This window comes from Nicotiana sylvestris, chromosome 3 (genome assembly GCF_000393655.2).
Source record: "Nicotiana sylvestris chromosome 3, ASM39365v2, whole genome shotgun sequence".
Classification (NCBI taxonomy): domain Eukaryota; kingdom Viridiplantae; phylum Streptophyta; class Magnoliopsida; order Solanales; family Solanaceae; genus Nicotiana; species Nicotiana sylvestris.
The window spans coordinates 158575857-158598559 of NC_091059.1; the positions used below are offsets into that span (position 1 = coordinate 158575857).

Below are 22703 nucleotides of genomic sequence, written 5' to 3' on the forward strand. Positions count from 1 at the left end.
TGTGTGCAAAATTTCAGATCATTCGGAGGTGTTTTGGTCGGGTTTTTTATCAAATACGTATTTCGGAAGTTTTTAAGAAATTTAGGCTTGAATCCGATGTAATTTGATGGTTTTGTTGTTGTTTGTGATGTTTTGATGGTTGGAACAAGTTTGAATGATGTTTTAGGATGGGTTGACACTTTTGGATGAGGTCCCAGGGGCCTGAGGGTGATTTCGGATGGTCAATCGACCAATTTTGGTCCTCGGGTTGATGTTTTAGGCTTGAAGGTTTGGGGAAGGCTGTTCTGATTTCTCAATGCAATCGCGGAATAGGGTATGCGATCGCATAGGTTGAGGAGGTTGTTCATTGTGATCGCATGAGGAGTAATGCGATCGCGTAGCGTTAAATGGACCTGAGGTTCTGAGGGGTACTTTGCTCAATGCGATCGCGGAGTAGTGTATGCGATCGCGTAGGTTTGATTGGTGAAGCAGTGCGATCGCAGTTAAGGGGTCGCGTTCGCATAGGACATTTTTGAGGCCTCAGAAAGTTGAGTTATGTATAGACTGGACATTTTGGGGGTTTGAGGGAGCATTTGAGCTCGGATTTCAGTAAATTTGATATGTATAGACTCGTGGCGAGATAAGGAATCCGGTGATGTCAATTTTCTGATTTTTCGAGAAGTGGGCCCGGGGCTCGGGTTTTGCCAACTTCGTAATTTTCGATATTTTTAGAGTCTTTTCGATTGGGTTGTATTCCCTTAGCCTATTGTAACGTATTACTTGTGGTTTTGATCAGATTCGATGCTCGAGGAAGTTGATTTGCGAGGCAAGGGAGTAGCGAGCTAGGATTTCAGCCTGCTTGAGGTGAGTAATGGTTGTAAATGATGTCGTGAGGGTTTGAAACTACGGATTTGCACATCGTAGTGCTTTATTGAGGCAAGATACGCACTGGATGATGAGCGTGCGGTCTTTCACTACTGGGGATTGTGACTTGGTCCATCCTGATTGATGATTTTACCGAATATTTGACTAAAATTCATTTGTTATCATCATGATTTGGGTTGATTGCCATATTTGGGCTTCGTGCCAACTATTTGAACCCTTCAGGGATTTTTATCACTGTTTCCTCACTGCTTGACTTATTATTTGAACTCAGTCCTGTTGATATTTACTGTTTTACAAACTCAGCCACTTTTACTCAGATTTGAAACTTAAATGATATTTCTACATCATGTTTTGGGCTGAGAACTACTGTTTTACTAATGCCCAAGGGGCTTGTGATGATTTTTGGACTGAGTGAGGCCGAGGGCCATATGTGAGGATATGCTGAGTGATATGAGGCCGAGGGCCTGAGATACTTTATATGCCACGAGGTGGATTGAGTGATGTGAGGCTGAGTGCCGCGTGATGATGCCACGAAGTGGCTTGATATAGCGCTTCGGCCGTAAGAGGCCCCTTAGGAGTCTGCACACCCACAGTGAGTGTGGGTATCCATTATGTTGAGTGATTGATATTATGCCCGAGGGGATGATATGAGTGATTGTGAGGTAGCCCGAGGGGTTGATAATATTCTGAGAGTGAGCCCGAGGGGCTGACACTGTTCTGAGTGATTGATACTGAGCCCGAGGGGCTGATACTATGCTGAGCGATTTATACCGTGCCCGAGGGGCGGACTTCTACTTGTTATTTTCCTGTTAAATTACCGGTTTTACTTGTTTTAAAAGGAATATCATTTGATTTCTTCACTGATTTACTGCTTTAAGTGATTTTTACTGCTTGATATGGAATTGCTTTGTGCCTTTACGTGTTTTCATACTTTCAGCCATTATTTATAGTTATTACTCACTGAGTCGGAGTACTCACATTACTCCCTGCACCATGTGTGCAGGTACATGTATTCCTGAGGCATAGAGCGAGCTTTCCTGCCGTTCTATTTTTATCGGAGTTATCGAGGTAGTTACATGGCATTCGCAGACCCAATTTCTCCTTCTATCTCCATTTATTATTCCGCATTTTAGACATATTTCTGTATTAGATTGTTGAAACCTTGTATTAGAGGCTCAGACTTGTGACACCGGATCAGTGGGCTGTTTTACAGAGATTTTTCGTGATTATGGTTTCCGCACATTTTATCTGTTAAATTCATACTTCTATTTATACCGTATTAAATCCCGAAAATTGGTATTGAATTATAAAGAAAGTGGTTGTGAGATTTTAGTTGGTCGGGCTCGCCTAGACTTGTGTTGGGCGCCATCACGGCCGGGGTTGGGGTCGTGACACTTTTTTGGCCTGATTAATATGGGGTCCATCCCCATAATGAAAAAGAAAATAAAAAAATAAGAGATCAGACACTAGGGTCCAAATCTGTTTTTGCGACAACTTGCTAGAATGCAAGTTGGCAAATTGCAAGCAAACCAACCATTCCTATTGGTTGGAGGAAAGGTGACTTTGCCTATAAAAAGGAGCTCTGGGCTTCTCTCATTTACAACACACAGAAAGAGAAGCAATACAGTAGTTGCAGAGAGTATTTCTAGAGTATTGTGAGAAATAGACTGTGTAGGGAAAATAGAGAGTGAGCAATATTATAGTAAGGTGTGAATCTTAAATGAGGGTTATTTCTTTGGAGCGGATAGTGGTCCCTGGAGTATTTTACTTGGACTATTGGGTGTAAAATTCCTCATTATAGTGGATTACTTTGCTCCTCTCGGGCTCGTGGTTTTTTCCCTTATTTAGAAGGGTTTTCCACGTTAAAAATCTGTGTGTCCTTGTTGTTCTTTTTATTCTTGTTGATTACCGTATCTCGGTCCTACATTATTGTTTCGTTGTTATTACCATGAATATTATTTCTGTAGGGGGATTTATTCCCAACAACTGGTATCAGAGCACAGGTTCTGCTCGTTCACAGAAATACTATTCGCTGTCGGTAGTACTATACTTGGTGAAAAATAAAAATGTCCGGAGTAAAGTACAAGGTAGCAAAATTCAACGGAGATAACAGTTTCTCAACATGGCAAAGAAGGATGATGGATCTTATCATCCAACAAGGATTACACAAGGTACTAGATGTTGATGCCAAAAAGCCTGATACCATGAAAGCTGAGAATTAGGCTAACTTTGATGAAAGAGCTGCTAGTACAATCAGGTTGCACTTATCAGATGATGTGGTAAATAACATCATTGATGAAGACACCGCACATGGCATTTGGACAAGGTTAGAAAGCCTATACATGCCCAAAACACTGACAAATAAATTGTACCTGAAGAAGCAGTTATACGCCCTACACATGGGTAAAGGTACAAATTTTTTATCACATTTAAATGTGTTTAACGGACTAATCACACAGCTCGCCAACCTTAGAGTGAAAATCGATGAAGAAGATAAAGCCATCTTGTTGTTGAACTCATTGCCATCTTCGTATGATAATTTGACAATAACCTTCCTGCACGCTAAGACTACCATTGAGTAGAAAGATGTCATATTGATTCTTCTACTCAATGAGAAGATGAGAAAGAAGCCTGAAAATCAAGGACATGCTCTCATCACAGAAGGTAGAGGCAGGAGTTATCAAAATAGTTCAAGAAATTATGGTAAATCTAGAACTCGTGGGAAGTCCAGGAACCGATCCAAGTCAAAAGCCAAAAATTGCTACAATTGCGATCAACCAGGTCACTTCAAAAGAGACTACCAAATCTAAGGAAGGACAAAGGTGAAAGTAGTGGAAAGAAAAATGACGACAACACAACCGTCATGGTGCAAAATAATGATAATGTTGTTCTCTTCATAAATGACGGAGAGGAATGCATGCACTTGACAAGTCCAGAATCGGAATGGGTGGTTGACACAGTGGCATCTTACCATGCCACACTGTTAAGAGATATTTTTTGTAGATATGTAGTAGGTGATTTCGGCACTGTGAGAATGGGTAACACAAGTTACTCAAAGATTGCGGGGATTGGTGACATTTGTATCAAGACAAATGTCGGATGCACATTGGTTCTAAAGGACGTGCGACATGTACCTGATTTGCGGATGAACTTGATCTCAGGATTTGCTTTGGACCGAGATGGGTACGAGAACTATTTTGCAAATCAAAAGTGGAGACTCACTAAGGGATCATTGGTGATTGCAAAGGGAGTTTCTCGTGGCACGTTGTACAAGACAAATGCAAAAATATGCCGAGGTTAATTGAACGCGGCACAAGATAAGATTTTTGCAGATCTGTGGCACAAAAGAATGGGTCATATGAGCGAGAAGTGATTGCAGATTCTTGTCAGGAAATCACTCATCTCTTTTGCCAAAGGTGCAACAGTAAAACCTTGTGACTACTATTTATTTGGTAAGCAGCATAGAGTCTCATTTCAAACATCGTCTGAAAGAAAATTGAATGTGCTTGATTTATTTTATTCAGATGTTTGTGGTCCAATAAAAATTGAATTGATGGGCGATAAAAAATATTCTATTACTTTTATTGATGATGTTTCACGTAAATTGTGGGTTTATATCTTGAAAACCAAAGATCAGGTGTTGCAAGTTTTCCAAAAGTTTCATGCTCTGGTGGAAAGGGAGATGGGTCGAAAGCTAAAGCGTCTCCAAAGTGACAATGGAGGTGAGTACACTTCAAGGGAATTTGAAGAGTACTGTTCAAGTCATGGGATCAGACATGAAAAGACAGTTCCTAGAACCCCACAACACAATGGTGTCGTCGAGAGGATGAACCGCACCATTGTTGAGAAGGTGAGAAGTATGCTCAGAATGGCTAAACTGCCTAAGTCATTCTGGGGTGAAACAGTTCAGACAGCCTGTTACCTGATCAATAGAAGTCCATCAGCTCCATTGGAGTTTGACATCCCAAAGAGAGTTTGGACTAACAAGGAGGTGTCCTACTCACATCTAAATGTGTTCGATTGCAGAACTTTTGCACATGTACCAAATGATCATAGAACAAAGCTGGATGATAGATCTGTTCCCTATAAATTCATCAGATACAGAGATGAAGAGTTCGGGTACAGATTGTGGGATCCTATAAAGAAGAAGGATATTAGAAGCAGAGATGTAATCTTCCGAGAAAGTGAAGTTGGAGCTGTAGATGATCAGTCATAGAAGACAAAGCATGATATAATCCCTAACCTTGTTACCATTCCTTATTCTTCTAACTATCCCACAAGGGCAGAAAGTACGACTGACGAGGTTGCCGAGCAGGGAGAGCAACTTGGTGAGGTTACTGAGCACGGGGAGAAACTTGATGATGATGTCGAGCAATTGGAGTATCCCACTTAAGAAGAAGAACAACCTAAACCTCTAAGGAGATCAGAAAGGACAAGGGTAGAGTCATGCAGATACCCTTCCACGGAGTATGTCCTCATCAATGATAAGGGGGAGCCAGAAAGTCTTAAGGAGGTATTGTCCCATCCAGAAAAGAATCAGTGGATGAAAGATATGCAAGAAGAGATGGAATCTCTACAGAAAAATGGCATGTACAAGCTGGTTGAACTTCCAAAGGGTAAAAGACCACTCAAATGTAAATGTGTCTTTAAACTCAAGAAGGATGGAAATAACAAGCTGGTTAGATATAAAGTTCGATTGATGGTTAAGGGCTTCGAACAGAAGAAAGGTATTGATTTTGATGAAATTTTCTCGCCTGTTGTCAAAATGACTTCTATTCATACAATCTTGAGCTTAGCAACTAGCTTATATCTTGAAGTGGAGCAAATGGATGTGAAAACTGCATTTTTCATAGAGATTTGGAAGAGGAGATCTATATGGAGCAGCCAAAAGGATTTGAAGTAGCTGAAAGGAAACACATAATGTGCAAACTAAATAAGAGTCTTTATGGGTTGAAGCAGGCACCAAGGCAGTGGTACAAGAAGTTTGACTCATTCATGAAAAGTCAAACTTACATAAAGACATATTCTAATCCATGTGTATACTTCAAAAGATTTTCTAATAACAACTTTATTATATTGTTGTTGTATGTGGATGAGATTGTAGGACAACCAAAGAGCTGATTGCACAGTTAAAGAAAGATTTATCCAAGTCATTTGACATGAAGGACTTTGGCCCAGCACAACAAATTTTGGGGATGAAGATAGTTCGAGATCAAACAAGAAGAAAGTTGTGGCTATCTCGGGAGAAATACATTGAACGTGTACTTGAACACTTCAACATGAAAAATGCTAAACCAGTCAGCACACCTCTTGTTGGTCATCTAATGTTGAGCAAGAAGATGTGTACTACAACAGTGGAGGAGAAAGGGAACATTGCTAGAGTTCCTTATTCTTCAGTAGTCGAAATCTTGATATATGCAATGGTATGCACCAGACCTGATATTGCTCATGTCGTTGGTGTTGTTAGCAGGTTCCTTGAAAATCTTGGAAAAGAACATTGGGAAGCATTCAAGTGAATACTCAAGTACCTAAGAGGTACTATAGGAGATTGCTTGTGTTTTGGAGGATATGATCCAATCTTGAAGGGCTACACGGATGCTGATATGGCAGGTGATCTTAATAATCGTAAATCTACTACTGGATACATGTTTACTTTTTCAGAGGGAGCTATATCCTGGCAGTCGAAGTTGCAGAAGTGTGTCGCACTCTGTAAAACTAAATCAGAGTATATTGCCGCTACTAAAGCTGGCAAGGAGATTATATGGCTGAAACGGTTCCTTCAAGAGCTTGGCTTGTAGTAGATAGAGTATATTATCTATTGTGACAGTCAAAGTGCAATAGATATGAGCAAGAACTCCATGTTCCATGCAAGGGCCAAACATATCAATGTAAGATATCATTGGATCCAAGAAAAGGTAGAGAGTGAATCTTTGCAAGTCCTGAAGATCTCCACAAGTGAGAATCCTACAAATATGTTGACCAAGGTGGTACAAACAGACAAGTTTGAGTTGTGCAAAGAACTTGTCAGCATGCACTCAAGTTAGAAGTCCGGTGCTACCTCCTTCATAAGAATAGATCTGGAGGGGGAGGTTATGGGGTCCATCCCCATAATGAAAAAGAAAAAAAAAATGAGAAATCAGACACTTGGGGCCAAATCTATTTTGGCGACAACTTGCTGGAATGCAAGTTGGCAAATTGCAAGCAAACCAACCATTCCTATTGGTTGGAGGAAAGCTTACTTTGCTTATTAAAAGGAGCTCTCGGCTTCTTCATTTACAGCATACAGAAAGAGAAGCAACACAGTAGTTACATAGAGTATTTCTCAAGCATTGTGAGAAATAGACTGTGTAAGGAAAATAGAGAGTGTGAGTGATATTTTAGTGAGATGTGAATCTTAAAAGAGGGTTATTTTTTTTGAGTGTATAGTGATCCCTGGAGTATTTTACTTGGACTATTGGGTGTAAAATTTCTCATTATAGTGGATTACTTTGCTCCTCTCGGGATTGTGGTTTTTTCCCTTATTCATAAGGGTTTTCCACGTTAAAAATCTTTGTGTCCTTGTTGTTCTTTTTATTCTTGTTGATTACCGTATCTCGGTCCTACATTATTGTTCCGTTGTTATTAATGTGAATATTATTTCTGTAGGGGGATTTATTCCTAACAATTAATGCAATAATTTTCCGGCAAGTGATTCCACCTAGTTCCTCCATTGATTACAACTAGGGGTGGCAAGCGGGCGGGTCGGGCCAGATATAACCGGGTTGAAAATGGGTAATTTATAAAAGGATAAATTATTCGACCTAACCATTATTTAATACGGAAATAAAAAATGGGTTACCCGACAGATAATATGGATATCCATATTATACATGGCTTCTTGAATATTATCACTTTTTGGAGAATTCCTAGTCTCCCAAACTTGAGGAACCCCCAATTTAAGGCTTTACAAATATAAAAGTTATACCCGTTAGTTAGCCATTTTTAAGTGGATAATATGGTTCTTATTCATATTCGACCCATTTTTAAAAATTTTAGTATCCAACCTATTTTTTAATGTATAATATGGGTGGATAACTGTTGTTTTAACCGCTTTGCCACCTCGAGAATTACAACCCTCAGATTTAATATTTAACTCATAGTTTTACTCTCAAATTACTTGCCCTACAAATGCCTTACATCTCCCTACTAGCTATCGGACTTGGATGGTGGGGAGGATGGAAAAGGGGGAGTCCGAAACCTTTTTAATCATTTTTTGGACAAAAAATACTTTTGTACTACTTTAAAAAAAGTTACATAAATGAGTAAGACGTAGTAGTATACTGCGAATTACTTTAACGGAAATTTTGCCGTTAAAGTAATTCGCAGTATAGTACTGCGTTTTACTTAAAAAAATATTTTTGTATGTAATTCGCAGTACTATACTATGTTTTACTAAGATACATTTGTAAAACGTAGTATAATAATGCGTTTTACATTAAATAATTGCGTTGTACTCTAGGTTTTGCCCCCACCAATAATGAACTGACATAACAATAATTCAATACATAAAACGTAGTATTGTACTGCGTTTTTACATAGAAAAATTCTACACCCCAACGTCGGACTTGCCTTATTTAAAGGCATTTCAATTTTATAAAAATTCATTCAATACTTTATTTCAAACTTACGTTCATATGTCTCTCTTCTTCTTATCAATTATTTTTTTACAATGTCTGAAGTGGCAAAAATAAGGGTTTCACTATATTGGGGGTGGGGGGTGAGGTTGTGTTGGAGAATAACTCTGTGAGGTATAGCTCACCTACACAATATCATGTTAAATTGCCGCTTACTATGGAGTACGATAAAATGGTATCGTTGTTACGTAAAAAAATGAATGAGAGGAGGCGTTCGGTTAACCTTAAAATAACCGGTAGATTTTCGTATTCAGTGACTCCGCAGGGGTTTGCTTATTATTCTGAGTTTAACATCGAGGATGATGAAACTCTTAGAGATTTTTTGCTGATTCCAGATGAATATATGGAATTTATTGTAATAAAATTATTGAAAATGTACGTCAAGGTGGAAGACGTTCCCAATAATGAAGGCGTGCATAGTAGGGATAACCCCCAGTCATCGGGTGGTTATTCTGTAGCAGTTTTTGCCGGACAGATTGGTAATGAAAGAGCTTGCCTTGATTTAAACTTGTCATTACCGGCAAATGAGCAGCCACAAAATAATTTTTCGACTTTAGATAATCAACAAGACGACTGGTAAACTTTAATTTTACTACGCTTTAGCGATGTTTAATTTATGTTTTAATTGGATTTGTATTAACACTCATATTTTTCATAGGGGGTACCGTCCGGATATGAATTTTACAAGTTATGACCCTGCCCCTAGTTGGAATATGCGTAGTTCTGGAGTATTGGACCATGGTGGTCCATCTGGGAGTCATCACCAACAAGAAAATATCCATCATGAAACGTCAAGACAGTACGACTTGTAAGTAAAGTGATATAGCTATATCTAAAGTATTTATCTAGTTGGGTAACTTATCATTTTGTTCTTTATGTGCAGTGAAAACGAGCTTCTTGAAGCTCCTGACCTCACACAGTTGCCCAAAGACGACGTATTTACTCGTGATTTGGCAGATGCGCAGAGTCAGGAAGATGATAGTGATTATGACAACAATGCGGATGAGTCTGGGGATGACACACTCTTCCATGATGAGGGTGATGAGGAGGAGGAAGTGAATGTTGAACCTGAGTTGACGAGGGAGCATGTTCCTCCACCTCCAGCTAGACCAAGAGTGTACGAGTCCCACGTGCCATTTCATGAGCGGAATATTCCCTACCTTGATAATTTGCCAAGCATGCCGAACGTGGATGCCCTCACAAGGGATGATGATGAATTTCGGTCAGCGATGTGGGATGAGTCTAGACCAGCTGTTCTGACAAAGGGCATGTGTTTCCCCGATAAAGCTCGCCTAATAAGGTCTATAAAAATCTATAGTATAAGAGAGTGTCGTGAGATGACGGTAAGTGAGTCAACTACGGAGAAATACAAGGTTGTATGCCGTAGAGACTTTATGGGTTGTCACTGGATGTTGCGTGCCACCAAGAAGAAATCAGGTTTGTGGAAAGTGGGTAAATTTATTAGCGAGCACAGATGTGAAATGGACACATACAATGAGAATCACTTCAACTTGGATGTGGACTTGATTTCTCTTGTCTTGATTCCATATTTGGAAGTGTCCATTAGGTTCAAGATTAAAGAGTGTATTACAGCCGTCCACCAGGAGTATGGTTGTACTATAACCAAAAGAAAGGCATATCTCGGTCGCAAACGTGCCTTTGAACTTATTTATGGCGACTGGGATAAGTCTTTTTCAAATCTGCCCAGGTACATGGCCGCACTGCAACACTTTAACCCCGGGACTGTTGTTGAATGGAGGCGTGAGCGGAGTCCGGACAAACCCGAATATATTTTCAACTATGTGTTCTGGTCATTTAAACCAGCAATTGATAGTTTTGTGCATTGTCATCCTGTTATTTCCATAGACGGTACTCATGTCTATGGAAAGTATGATATTAAGCTTTTGATTGCAGTTGCAGTAGATGCCAACGGGCAAATATTTCCACTAGCCTTTTCCATATGTGCCAACGAAAGTGAAGAGACATGGACGCTTTTTTGAACCACTTGAAGCAATATGTTGTCAAACAACGTTCAGGTATTTGTCTAATATCTGATCGGCATGGTGGTATTTTGAGTTATGTACGTCACTTGCCTGAATGGCAGGAACCATATGCATACCACTGTTACTGTGTGTGTCACCTGAAGGCCAATTTCCAGAAGAAATATTCTGACAAGGCATTGCATAACTTAATGTGGCTGGCTGCAACTGAGCACCAGTGGTGCAAATTCACGAGGCGCATGGAAGCGATCCGACAGTTAGAACCACGAGCCTATACTTGGTTGATAGGGCATGAGCTTCACATGTGGACATTGCATGCTAATGGCGGCAGACGATGGAGAGCCCTCACTACAAATGTGTCGGAGTCATTCAACGGCTTGTTGAAGTCTGCCTGTCACTGCCATGGTCCGCATGACATTCAAACAGAGTACGGAGAGGTTTGTTGAAAGGCATGCAGCTGCATCAGCATTGATGGACAGGGGTGTTCAAATTATGTTAATACCCATGAGAAGATTTGAAAGGTCCAGGAGGCGAGCACAGTGGCATTCATTTCTTCAGTACGGTCATGAACGGGGAGTTTTTGATGTTAACGTCGCTATCCGCGGACACCGTGGGAATAATCTACAGACGGTGAATGAAAATAGAAGGTTATGTTCATGTGGGAAATGGACCATCTACCACATGTCGTGCACACATGCGTTGAAGTGCTTTCAACAAGTTGGATATGAGGCAACAACCTATATTGATAGGCAATACAGTGTTGCTGCATACATAGACACGTATAGTGGGAAGTTGCAGCCATTAGGTGCTGAGCATTATTGGCCGCCGGAACCTTTTAAGATGGTATGTAACAAGGACTATTTGCGCAAGCTGCAAGTGCAAAAGAGAACGCGTATACGGAACCAAACGGATGTTGGTGATACCGTTTATGCGCGTAAATGTGGCATATGCTCGCAAACAGGACACGACCGTCATAAATGTCCTTCAGGTGGTGTGCATGGCAGTGGTAATCCGGCTCCTGGTGCAAGTTCGTCGAATGTACCCAACTATCAAGGATACCCCTAGTCTTTTATTTTGGTATTGTTTTTTGTAATACATGTTTTTACTTGTGTATGTTGCAATATATATCAAATAAAATTATGTTCCACAATTTGAAATGAGTGAAGAAAAAGCTGTTTAATTGTAGGAAATGTAATATGTAAAGCGTGGTTTGATAGTTTCATATAACAACACAAGCACTTAAACTTAACTTGCACTTCAATTAAAATAACGCATTGCTACAGCACAAACACAAACATAACAGGCCAACATAATAAAAATACATGAAATATGAAAAATACACTAAACACATACAAGAAAATGTTTAGTCCCGGTTGCCATTTATTCTCCGCTCCAACCACTTAAATCGTTCTTCCATTCGTTCTTTTTCTTCTTCTACCTCTTTCAGTTTCGCCTTCACCTCCGCAAGTTCCCGTTTATATTTTTCTTTTCGTTCCTTTTGTGCTTCACAATTCCATTGTGTTTTCCATTTTTCTTCTCCCACCTCCTTCAGTTTCGCCCTCATTTCTACAATAATTCTATCGCTTTCTCTTTGTGTTTCCCGTTGGCATAAACACATATTATGAAGAAACTGCAGTTGTTCTCTGTAGCATTCCTGATAACATGGTTCATCAACCCATTCCTCAAAATCACAAATAGGTTCGTCGGAAACCTTGTATAACTGGTTCATACAGCACCAGTAGCGGCGTCCAACTTCACCATCGTCCCAACAATTTTGCATCGAGCATTCTTTTCCACAGTTGCACTTTGGTGCACGAAGAGGTTGAGCCATTTGATGAAATATTTGCTTTTAGTAAAAAAACAAAACCTTACTTTTAATGACATATTTGCTTTTACTAATTTTTGAGCACACAAAATAACTATAATAATGTCGTTATTTATAGGCAAGACAAAATACATAAAGCGTAGTATAGTACTACGTTTTATGGAGTTGTCTTGTCGTTCTGAAAAAGCTGGTTTATCGCAGAAAATTTAACACATAAAGCGTAGTATAGTACTACGTTTTATGGAGTTGTCTTGTCGTTCTGAAAAAGATGAAAACCATGTGAAAAAAGCTGGTTTTAGTTATCCTTTGTGCAGTGATGGTTTTAGTTCTATTGTTTATTTTTCTGTGTACTGCTATCCTTTGGCAGTGATGGTTTTAGTTATAGTATAGTACTACGTTTTGCAATGTTTGTGTTTCTTGTGTACTGTTTAAGTAAAACTGTTGTTCAAATGCAATTAAAATATAAATGTTGTTAAAAGATATTATTATCATTATATACATAATGCACTATTTAGACAAACTAAAAACCTAAGTAAATCAGTGAGTCCCACAGCCTGTGCGCTTCAGTGTTGCTACTGGCTTGAGTCACATCCCCTGTCGCCCGGGTACACTATCTGGATCATCATCATCAAGACGCCTCTTTATGTGAGGATGTGAAGCACCATCGACACCACAACTGGCAGGATCGGAAGAATAGGTCGTCGGGCCTTCAACAACCTACAAAACAAGTACTAAACTTAGCATGTGACAAAGTATATTTGTATTGTACGTGTTAAGTCAAAAAATATTTTCCCACCGTGGTCTCGTCGGCCTCCTGAATATAAGCATCAGTGGTGTCCTTATCAAAGCATGTAGTGGCCTCAAAGATGGGCTGGGATGATGCCTTCATAAGAAAGTTAAAAATTAATTAATGGCAGATCATTAAGGAAAAAAAACAAATTGAAATTTTAAAGTAATACAAACATACCTGCGCCTGTGATAGATCCGCATCAACCGCCGGGGATGAGGCATAACTCAATCTGCGCCCGCAATCCACGTCCCAGGTGGGCCGATCCTCAGCTGCGGTAAATGGGCATGCAAAGTACTGGTCTACATCCCCATCGAATGTACCCGTGATCGACAATGCTCCTGACGGGGTGACCTGCGATGCTGGCAGAGATAGCTGAAGGCTGTACGAAGGAATGCTGCTGGAAGGCTCATCTTCCCGAGGTATATAACCCGACTGATCATCTCCAAGCGCCACAACTCCAAAGTCCTCATCATGTCCCTCAACATGTGGGTCGACAGGTGCCTCAACGTCCCCTTGCCGGGGATCACCTCCTCGCCGTCCCCCGCGACCCTGTGGAGCACCCTTACCTCGTGGGGCACCCCTGCCTCGTGCCCTACCCCTGCCTCGTGGGACACCCCTACCCCGATGGTAGTCCTCTGGCGCCGCATACTGAGCCTCGTGGTCCAACCTCGCGGCATCTCTCGCCTGAAACAGGGTTCGTCGAGCCAACTGTGCCACCCGCTGGCCATAGTCAATGACTGCAGGGATGTCGGTATGTTGCTGCATCTCCTGTCCCAACTGGTAGAGGTGATGATGCCCAATAGCGTGTGAAATATTTAAAATATTAATTAAATAACGCAATATCACAACTATACGATATTAATAAGCCAAAAAACATACCAGTGCCTCGTGTCTCCCGGCGTATGGTCTATAGCGCTCGCCAAGTACATGAATGGGGTTCCCGATAATCAGTCGGGTGTGACGGCGGTACCATGATGCATACATATGAATAGTGGCCTCCTAGGTAAATGTAGGTGCTGGCGGAATACGGTCAGCTCGGTGCTCCTCCCAAATAAGGACCTGCTGCTCTAGCCATCCCATATATATATCGTCCAGCTTGGCACGGTCATCCCGCTGATAGTGTATAGCCACCCATCCAGGATCCCTCGGTATAGGCTGGGGACGGTGAAACTGGTGAAGCACACGCTCTGTGGCATGATACTCAACCATATCGAAGAAGATCATCGGGACGGAGGTGCTCCAAAGCATTCGATCGACTGAGCAATAAAAGGGAAACTGAGCTACTAACTCGTCGTTGTATGGAGTCCAGAAGAACTGCCAAATAATAACATAAAAGTGAGTATGCGCAACACAACTCAATTTAAACAAGTAAGTGTAGGTACATATCTACCTGTCCGTCCACCAGCATATCTAGCACATCCCTGATAAGGGGGAGATTATGATGAGCATCGGTCCCTCGGTAGTTCCCACGCCGGAGAATCCACCTAGAAGCTAGAGGGAGAAACGGATAAGCCTCACCAGGCACAAGTGCTGGTAGAGGTGGCTGCAACAGCATGATCCGCTGCCAGGCCCAAACCTAAGATAAAAGGTTGATGTAAAATTTATGAGTCATTTCGACCATATTGAATTCGGAGAAATGAACAGAGTATTTGAAAATGTTGTCACCTGTAGGAGGGGCAGAAAACCACATATGTCCACTGCTGGGCCTATGCTCGCCTGGCACATGTTCTTCTACAGGTATGCGAGAACAGCAGCACCCCAATTGTACTGGGGTAAACCATCCAACTCCTGAAGATGATGGAGAAAGCGCATACTCACTTTACTCCCTGAAGTGTTCGGGTACAAGACACACCCGAAAACAGGAGCAGCACCAACCGCGTGTACCTCTCAATATGGAGATCCTCCATCTCGCCGGTAATGTCTGGGTGCAAAAACGCCATATGATCTCTGATGGCTGACAAAGCAACGCGACTGCCCCCAGCGTCACCCTGAGGTCTATAACCAGTAAAATGCATCATCATATCCAACAATTGTGCACGCATCATGGATCTAATGTACTGGGGCAGTGTTACGGCCCGTCCATCTACGCGCAGCCCGTACAAAACCTGAACATCCTCCAGCGTGATGGTGGCCTCTCCAGTGGGCAAGTGAAAAGTGTGCGTCTCCGGTTGCCACCGCTCTACCAAGGCCGTGATGAGAGACCAATCAAGCTGCATCCGTCCAAGCTCAAAAATCGTATAGAAGCCCGTAGCCTGTAGGCGAGCGACTACGCGGGCATGGAAAGGATGCTCCCCGATGAACTTCCATAAATCGTCAGGTCTCCTGGGGCGGAGAGGCTGCATCGATAGTTATCCCTCCCATACAAATGAGGACCTATGGTCGCCCTGCAACACTAGTAGCTGATCCTCGGTAGGTCCGGGATGCGCAGGCGGAGGAAAGTCCATGTCGTCTACTATAATTTAAACAAAATTAATTGTGCCTGTTAGCTTAATAAATTAAATAATTAATTATATTTAAAATTGGACTGAATAATTATATATGGGTTCCAGGCTCAATATTTGAGGTCCGGTAGCACCGAGTTATCCTTAATTATTATGCGTGTTAATTTCAACATTTATAGAATTGTGTCTGTTAGCTTAATATATTAAATAATTAATTATGTTTAAAATTGGACTGATTAATTATGTATGGGTTCCACGCTCGATATTTGAGGCCCGATAGCACCGAGTTATCCTTAATTATTATGCGTATCAATTTCAACATTAATAGAATTGTGTCTGTTAGCTTAATAAATTAAATAATTAATTATGTTTACAATTGTACTGAATAATTATGTATGGGTTCCAGGCTCATTTTTTGAGGCCCGGTAGCACCGAGTTATCCTTAATTATTAAGCGTGTCAATTTCAACATTTTTAGAATTGTGTGTGTTAGCTTAATAAATTAAATAATTAATTATGTTTACAATTGGACTGAAAAATTATGTATGGGTTCCAGGCTCATTTTTTAGGCCCGGTAGCACCGAGTTATCCTTAATTATTATTCGTGTCAATTTTAATATTTTTAGAATTGTGTGTGCTAGCTTAATAAATTAAATAATTAATTATGTTTACAATTGGACTGAATAATTATGTATGGGTTCCAGGCTCATTTTTTGAGGCCCGGTAGCACCGAGTTATCCTTAATTATTATTCGTGTCAATTTTAACATTTTTACAATTGTGTGTGCTAGCTTAATAAATTAAATAATTAATTATGTTTACAATTGGACTGAATAATTATGTATGGGTTCCAGGCTTGATTTTTGAAGCCCGGTAGCACTGAGTTATCTTTAATTATTATGCATGCCAATTTTAACATTTTTAGGATTGTGTGTGCTAGCTTAATAAATTAAATAATTATGTTTAAAATTGGACTGAATAATTATGTATGGGTTCCAGGCTCGATATTTGAGTTAATTTTACAACATATAGGAATTTGTTACTTTTGTAAGTTTATTGTTGTAATTAAATAATTAATTTTGTAAAGTGTAATTGAATAGAGTTTGCAGTTACTACATACTTAAACTACATAGACTCTACGCTAAAAAGCTCTACATTTTACTACACTAAAAGGCTCTATATTTTACAACACTAACAGGCTAAGACTCTATATTTTACTATGCTAAAAAGTTATTTATTTTACTACGCTAAAAGGTCACTATTACATATAAAAACAACTAACATAAAATACAAATATGAACAACAAATAAAATAAATAATATTAATTTTTTAACAATACAAATAATTTATCAAATTTTAACAATTTTTTGTACAAAAGCTAATAAATCAATCCGGGTATAAATAAGATACAAATTTAAACAGAAACATAACACAAATTAAAATGAAAACACATTAAACAATACAAATATGCATGTACTATACGAGTTTTGACATAAACAAAATTGAAATACCTTGATTTAAGTTTTTTAAATTTGATTGAAATCGAATTTTTACACCCGAAAGAAGGAATCCAAAGCTTGTCTTGTATGTGGGAGCTACACTCCTTGCTCTTTAGGTGACGGGTGGGGCCCAAATTTTTTTTTTTGAAGTTTGACGCGGGGGTGGGGGGTGGGGGGGACCAACAGAATCGAAGGTGTTGGTTTCCTTCGGTTCAGTGGTCCAAGGAAGAAGAAGGGGCTATATTTTATTGAAGTTGTTCGCAGTATTATACTGCGTTTTAAGTAAAACACAGTATAATACTGCGAACAGCTTTAATAAAATATAGCTGGGCACAACATCTTAGTAAAACGCAGTATAGTACTGCGAATTACGTACAAAAATAATTTTTAAGTAAAACACAGTACTGTACTGCGAATTACTTTAACGGCAAAAATTCCGTTAAAGTAATTCGCAGTATAATACTGTGTTTTACTCATTTATGTAACTTTTTTTTAAAGTAGTATAAAAGTATTTTTTGTCCAAAAATGATTAAAAAGGTTTCGGACTCGGAAAAGGGGTCATATACATCGATGCTATTCCTCCATTAACCGTTTAATTTCTAATTAAAAAAAGAAAAAAGATAAACATTCTAATGAAGAACACCATTCTTATTTATATCTCCGTTTCTTTTTATTTCAAAACAGTTGCATGTGATGTAGCGCAACTTTTTACGGAGATGAAATTAGACTATTAGACAGCTACTTCGACAATACAAACATTAAAGTAGTATTGCTTCATTGGCAGGTGCTTTATGGCCCTAGATTTTCATTAGTTTTCAACATATTGTCACTTTTTCAGTTAGACCCGTTGATCAATTATAGGTGCCATTTTGCGCGAATTTTGTGGTGGGTTGCACCCTGTCCGTCCATTACGTTATTTTTCCTTATGGTTGTACAATTTCATGTGTTCTTCATTTGTTTAATAATCGTAGTTAGCCAATGTCTGACTTTTCTACTTAGCATTTTGGACGACTAACTTTGTTGCTTTTTGGTCATATAATTATTGAAGAATTAATAGACACTTACCTACTTTCAAAGTAGCAAAAATTTCCTTCTACACTAAGTGGATGTGTAATTAAAGAATATGCTGTAAAATCCTTTCTGAGTAGCATGTAATTAGAAAGTAAGGCCGACTACCACACCAAAAAAAAAAAAGCAAATAAGGACCACAAGATGAGGAGATTTGCTTAATAAACTCTTAAAACTTTAGACTAGAAGTCTAGAATCATACGACGATGACTTAAAAGTTGGAACTTGATTAAGGATGGACCTCTCTTTAAATAATTAGCCATCGTTCTCAACAGTAACATCGAAAAAGAAGACACACGGTGAGCTTTTAGTTACTTTCCTATGCTATATTCTACAATAGTATTAGTATTCCGAAAGCAGTAATTCAACAGAACTACCTTCTTTGCCAATAAGCAAATCTTGGCCCCACTATGAATCATGAGCCAAAGACATTATACCTCACAATCATTGTATAGTATATAACAAAAGAAAATAGAAACGAAACTACATCTAACGTTCTCATTATTTGCTAAACGACGATTATACTGGTAAAGACAAGACAAGTGAGAGTCATAATTTCATTTCTAATAATACTAGTTACCATACCCGCGCGTTGCGCGAAAAATATTAAATATAATTTTTCATACCAAATATTACTTTAAAATACGATAGATAAAAAAGAGTATATAAATACTATTATTGTATGAACATGTAAATGTTTTGTCAGCATACTTTATGAACATATGGAATAGTTAATTGCATCACAAAGCCTTATAAGGGAGTCTCTACAATTTACTATTTTCACATAGGTCTCTCAAATGGTGTTTGAGTATACAATAATAGTCTTCTTTATTCAATTGCTCTCTAAATCACATGTAAAAAAAAAAAAAAGCAAGAGTATTAATGATAGTTGTTAAACTTTGTATGGAATTTTACAACACGATCACAAGGAAGAAACTTTGTATTATAGTTCCATTGTATAAGTACAATTTATGAGGAAAAAAATGATTATACCTTACATTCATATTCACATGCTCATAAATAGTCCTAATAAAATTTGAACTTTTTAGAAAAGCTATGCATTGTTCTTTTAAACTGCAAAAGTTTCCTAAAATCAACTTATCTCCTCTTTACTAACTGAGGTAATCAGAGTATCAATATCTCTATCAAAACCTGAAATACCATAAAGTGAAACAAAAGTAAAACCAAGAAAATGCTCCCTAAGAGTTGTCCCGCGATCATAAACAAAAATTTGGAAAATAGTTTGAAAAATTATAATGTTCATGTGTTAACATTGTTTAGACAAATACAACACACATACACCACTAGCAAATGTTTTTTAACCATTTTTAAAACATATAATCATGTTATTTCCTATATATCCGCCACTGCTCCATACCATTAAAATACTTCTCCCCACTGATTTTATACTATTCCTAACAAAAAAATGCATTAGGAATAAAAACTTACAAAAGCTTCTCTTTAAAATGCTTTTTAGCCAACTATGTTGGCCATAGCGCTTTCTCAGTTTGTAAATAGCCCAATAATAGCTGCACAAAATGCATGCAATTAGGAGGAATGTAAGTGTCATCCAAACCTAAATTTTCTCTAGCAGCAGAGTGATTCGTCCATAGCTCCATTCAAGTGAGGTTAAATTTGTGTCGCGACCCAATTTTCCCTCCGTTGGGTTTCGTGACAGCACCTAGTCTTAGTGACTAGGTAAGCCTAACTCATACTGAAATACCACAATAATAAATAAAATTTAACAGTCTTGAAGCAGAAGTCTCTACAAATTTATAATTCTCAAAACTCGGTAGTACAAGTCATAAGCTCTACAGAGTGTCGCTACAACTTTAAAACACAATCGTATGGAACTAAGTATAATAGTGTGAATATAAAATAGGAAGATGACTCTGAAGCCTGCGAACGCAGCATCAGGGCTACCTTGAGTCTCCTCGACAATAATTCGCACAGCTACTAGCGAACAATACCTGGATCTGCACACAAAAAATATGCAGAAGTGTAGTATGAGCACATCACAGCGGTGCCTAGTAAATATCAAGATTAACCCCGGTGGAGTAGTGACGAAGAACAGTCAAGACACCTACTGGTCTAACAAACAAAACATGATATTTTTATAGAGACTACGCGATACGGCTAACAATACAGTAATTGCAATAAGGAAAGAAAACAATAAGTACTCAGCGGAACACCATAAGGAAAACACGGAAAAGTAAGCGAGGATACAACTCAAATCCAAAATCACAAATACAGTAAAAACAAGTCATAACTCAAAGCTCTGATAGATTTTACTTTATCATTAACCAACAAGCGTCAATCAAATAATCAAACCTTTCAAGTGATAAAAATGTTTCGAAATATACTTCCTTCAAATAAATGTTCTTTTCAAAAGAGTTCTTTCAAAATAAACTCTTTTCGAATATAATCTTTTCAAACAAATATTCATCGAATATAAGTCACCTTATAATATTTCAAAATAGTTAATTAAAATAAGTACCTTCGAATATAATCTTTTCAAATAGATAACCTTCGAATATAAGTCACCTTGTGGCACCTCATCTCATAATCATACTATACAGGTCTCAATACCTGAACCCTAACATTTGGCATCCTGTGCCCTCATCACACCTCCTAATCATACTGACAACTCACGTGCCCAAAGAAGTCATTCTCACATGGAAGGCAAATAACAAGGGTGTGCATTTATACTCAGAAATCTCAAGGAGCCTCCTATCCGATAAGGGTGCTTAGCCACGTGTATGCTTGTGCAAGTGTTCAAACTTAGTTCATACTAGTTAGTAAGTATAAGGAATAGAATAGAAAACACATATAATATTTTACACAGGGATAGGATCAATGACAACAACAACTCAGAACATAGTGATTTTAACAGGGAATCTCCCAGGATATCGTCCCGCAGTCCCAAATGTAAATGTGTAGAGGATATCGCGGGATATCATCGCCTAGTCCCAAACGTAAATATGCAGAGGATCTCCCGGGATATTGCCCCGTAGTCCTAAAGTAAATGTGCGGAGGATCTCCTGGGATATCGTCCCGTAGTCCCAAAGTAAATATCCAGTACATGGGGATCTCCCGGAATATCGTCTGATATTCCCAAATATAAAGGTGCAGGGGGATCTCCCGGAATACCGATTCGTAGTCCCAAACTAAATACACAATAGCAACAATGACAATAATATAAGGTACAACAAGTAAGTCAACTCAAGAACTGTAAATCACGAAGGAACTGTAGGACCAGTTCACAAGGAATAACCACAGAAAAGAATGCTGGCATAAAAGGAACAGGGCAACAAAAGGGAACTCTAACATGCATCAACGATCCCACAATATACAAGTCTATAACAAGGAAATCAACACGAGTCAAGTAGTCCCAAATAAAGGAAAGTCAATAAAGATATAGGTTATCTAACTCCTTTTAAGGTTGGACAATTATGAGGATAACGACAATTCAATTAAGGAAAGATGATCTTAGCTTCACTTAAGACTAAACAATTTCAGGAGGGATAATAATAATTCTCAAATAACACAAGTAGCTATGAAAAGATAGAATGACAATAGGAGAGGCAAAATTCTTCAATTAAATCAAATAGGAGCCAATTAGGCAATAAGAGTGAATCATGAAGCAATTAATTCCAATTAAGCATGTAGAGGTGAAACTAGTAAATATAAAACTCAGTCATGTCAAGAACGCATTCATACACAGTGAATATAAAGACCTAAGAACACTAAAAGGCCAATTTTCCACAAATAAGCCCGAGCACGCACTCATCACCTCGCGTACACGAACTATAATTAACATATAAGACTCAAATCCTAAGAGGGTGTCCCCCACACAAGGTTAGCCAAGATACTTACCTCAAAGACGACTAACTGATACTCTAAAAAGCACTCCTCAGGTGAAAAGACCTCTGGACGGATCAAATCTAACCAAATTAACTTCAAGGCACAAATAAAACACATAAGAAACTATTCCGGATAATAAAGTCTCAATCTTTAACAAAATTCGAAAATTGGTCCAAAAGTCGACCCCCGGGCCGACACCTCAAAACCCAAATTTTATAAAATTCGAATACCCATTCCAATATGAGTTCAACCATACAAAATTATCAAATTCCGATATCATTTGGCCCCTCAAATCATGGTTTTTAAATTTAGAAGCTTTCTTCAAAAACCAACTTCTTCCCTAACCTAAAATACAATTTAAATGATAAAAATGAAGAAAAAAAACATGGAATATGTTCTATTCTAGGTGAAGAACAATTACCCAATCGATTTTCTTGAAAAGCTCCAAAAGAAGCTCCCTAATTCGAAGTTTAAAACTCAAAATATGAAGGAAATGGACAAACCCTCGACTTATATGATTCTGCCAGAACTTCCACACCTGCAACCAACTTAACTACATATGCACAACCGCATGTGAGCCTGACCAATCACACTTGCGCTCCACTCCTCTTCTGCGCCCAGGGATCCGCTCATGCGGCACCGCACGTGCGTTCCAATTCTCCGCATCTGTGGAGACTTCCC

At 38.9% G+C, this 22703-nt stretch overlaps 1 protein-coding gene across 1 annotated transcript; it reads right to left on the reverse strand.

Annotated features, from left to right (window-relative positions):
- Positions 1–14966: 14966 nt before the first annotated feature.
- On the reverse strand, positions 14967–15494 carry LOC138888239 (serine/threonine-protein phosphatase 7 long form homolog). Its single transcript, XM_070170066.1, has one exon. It carries the CDS (start codon positions 15492–15494, stop codon positions 14967–14969), a length of 528 nt encoding a protein of 175 aa, XP_070026167.1.
- Positions 15495–22703: the final 7209 nt, after the last annotated feature.

Bases quoted from the DNA above. Each gene is read 5' to 3' on its own strand.
- LOC138888239 (XM_070170066.1), bottom strand. From the start codon at position 15,494: ATGCAGCCTCTCCGCCCCAGGAGACCTGACGATTTATGGAAGTTCATC.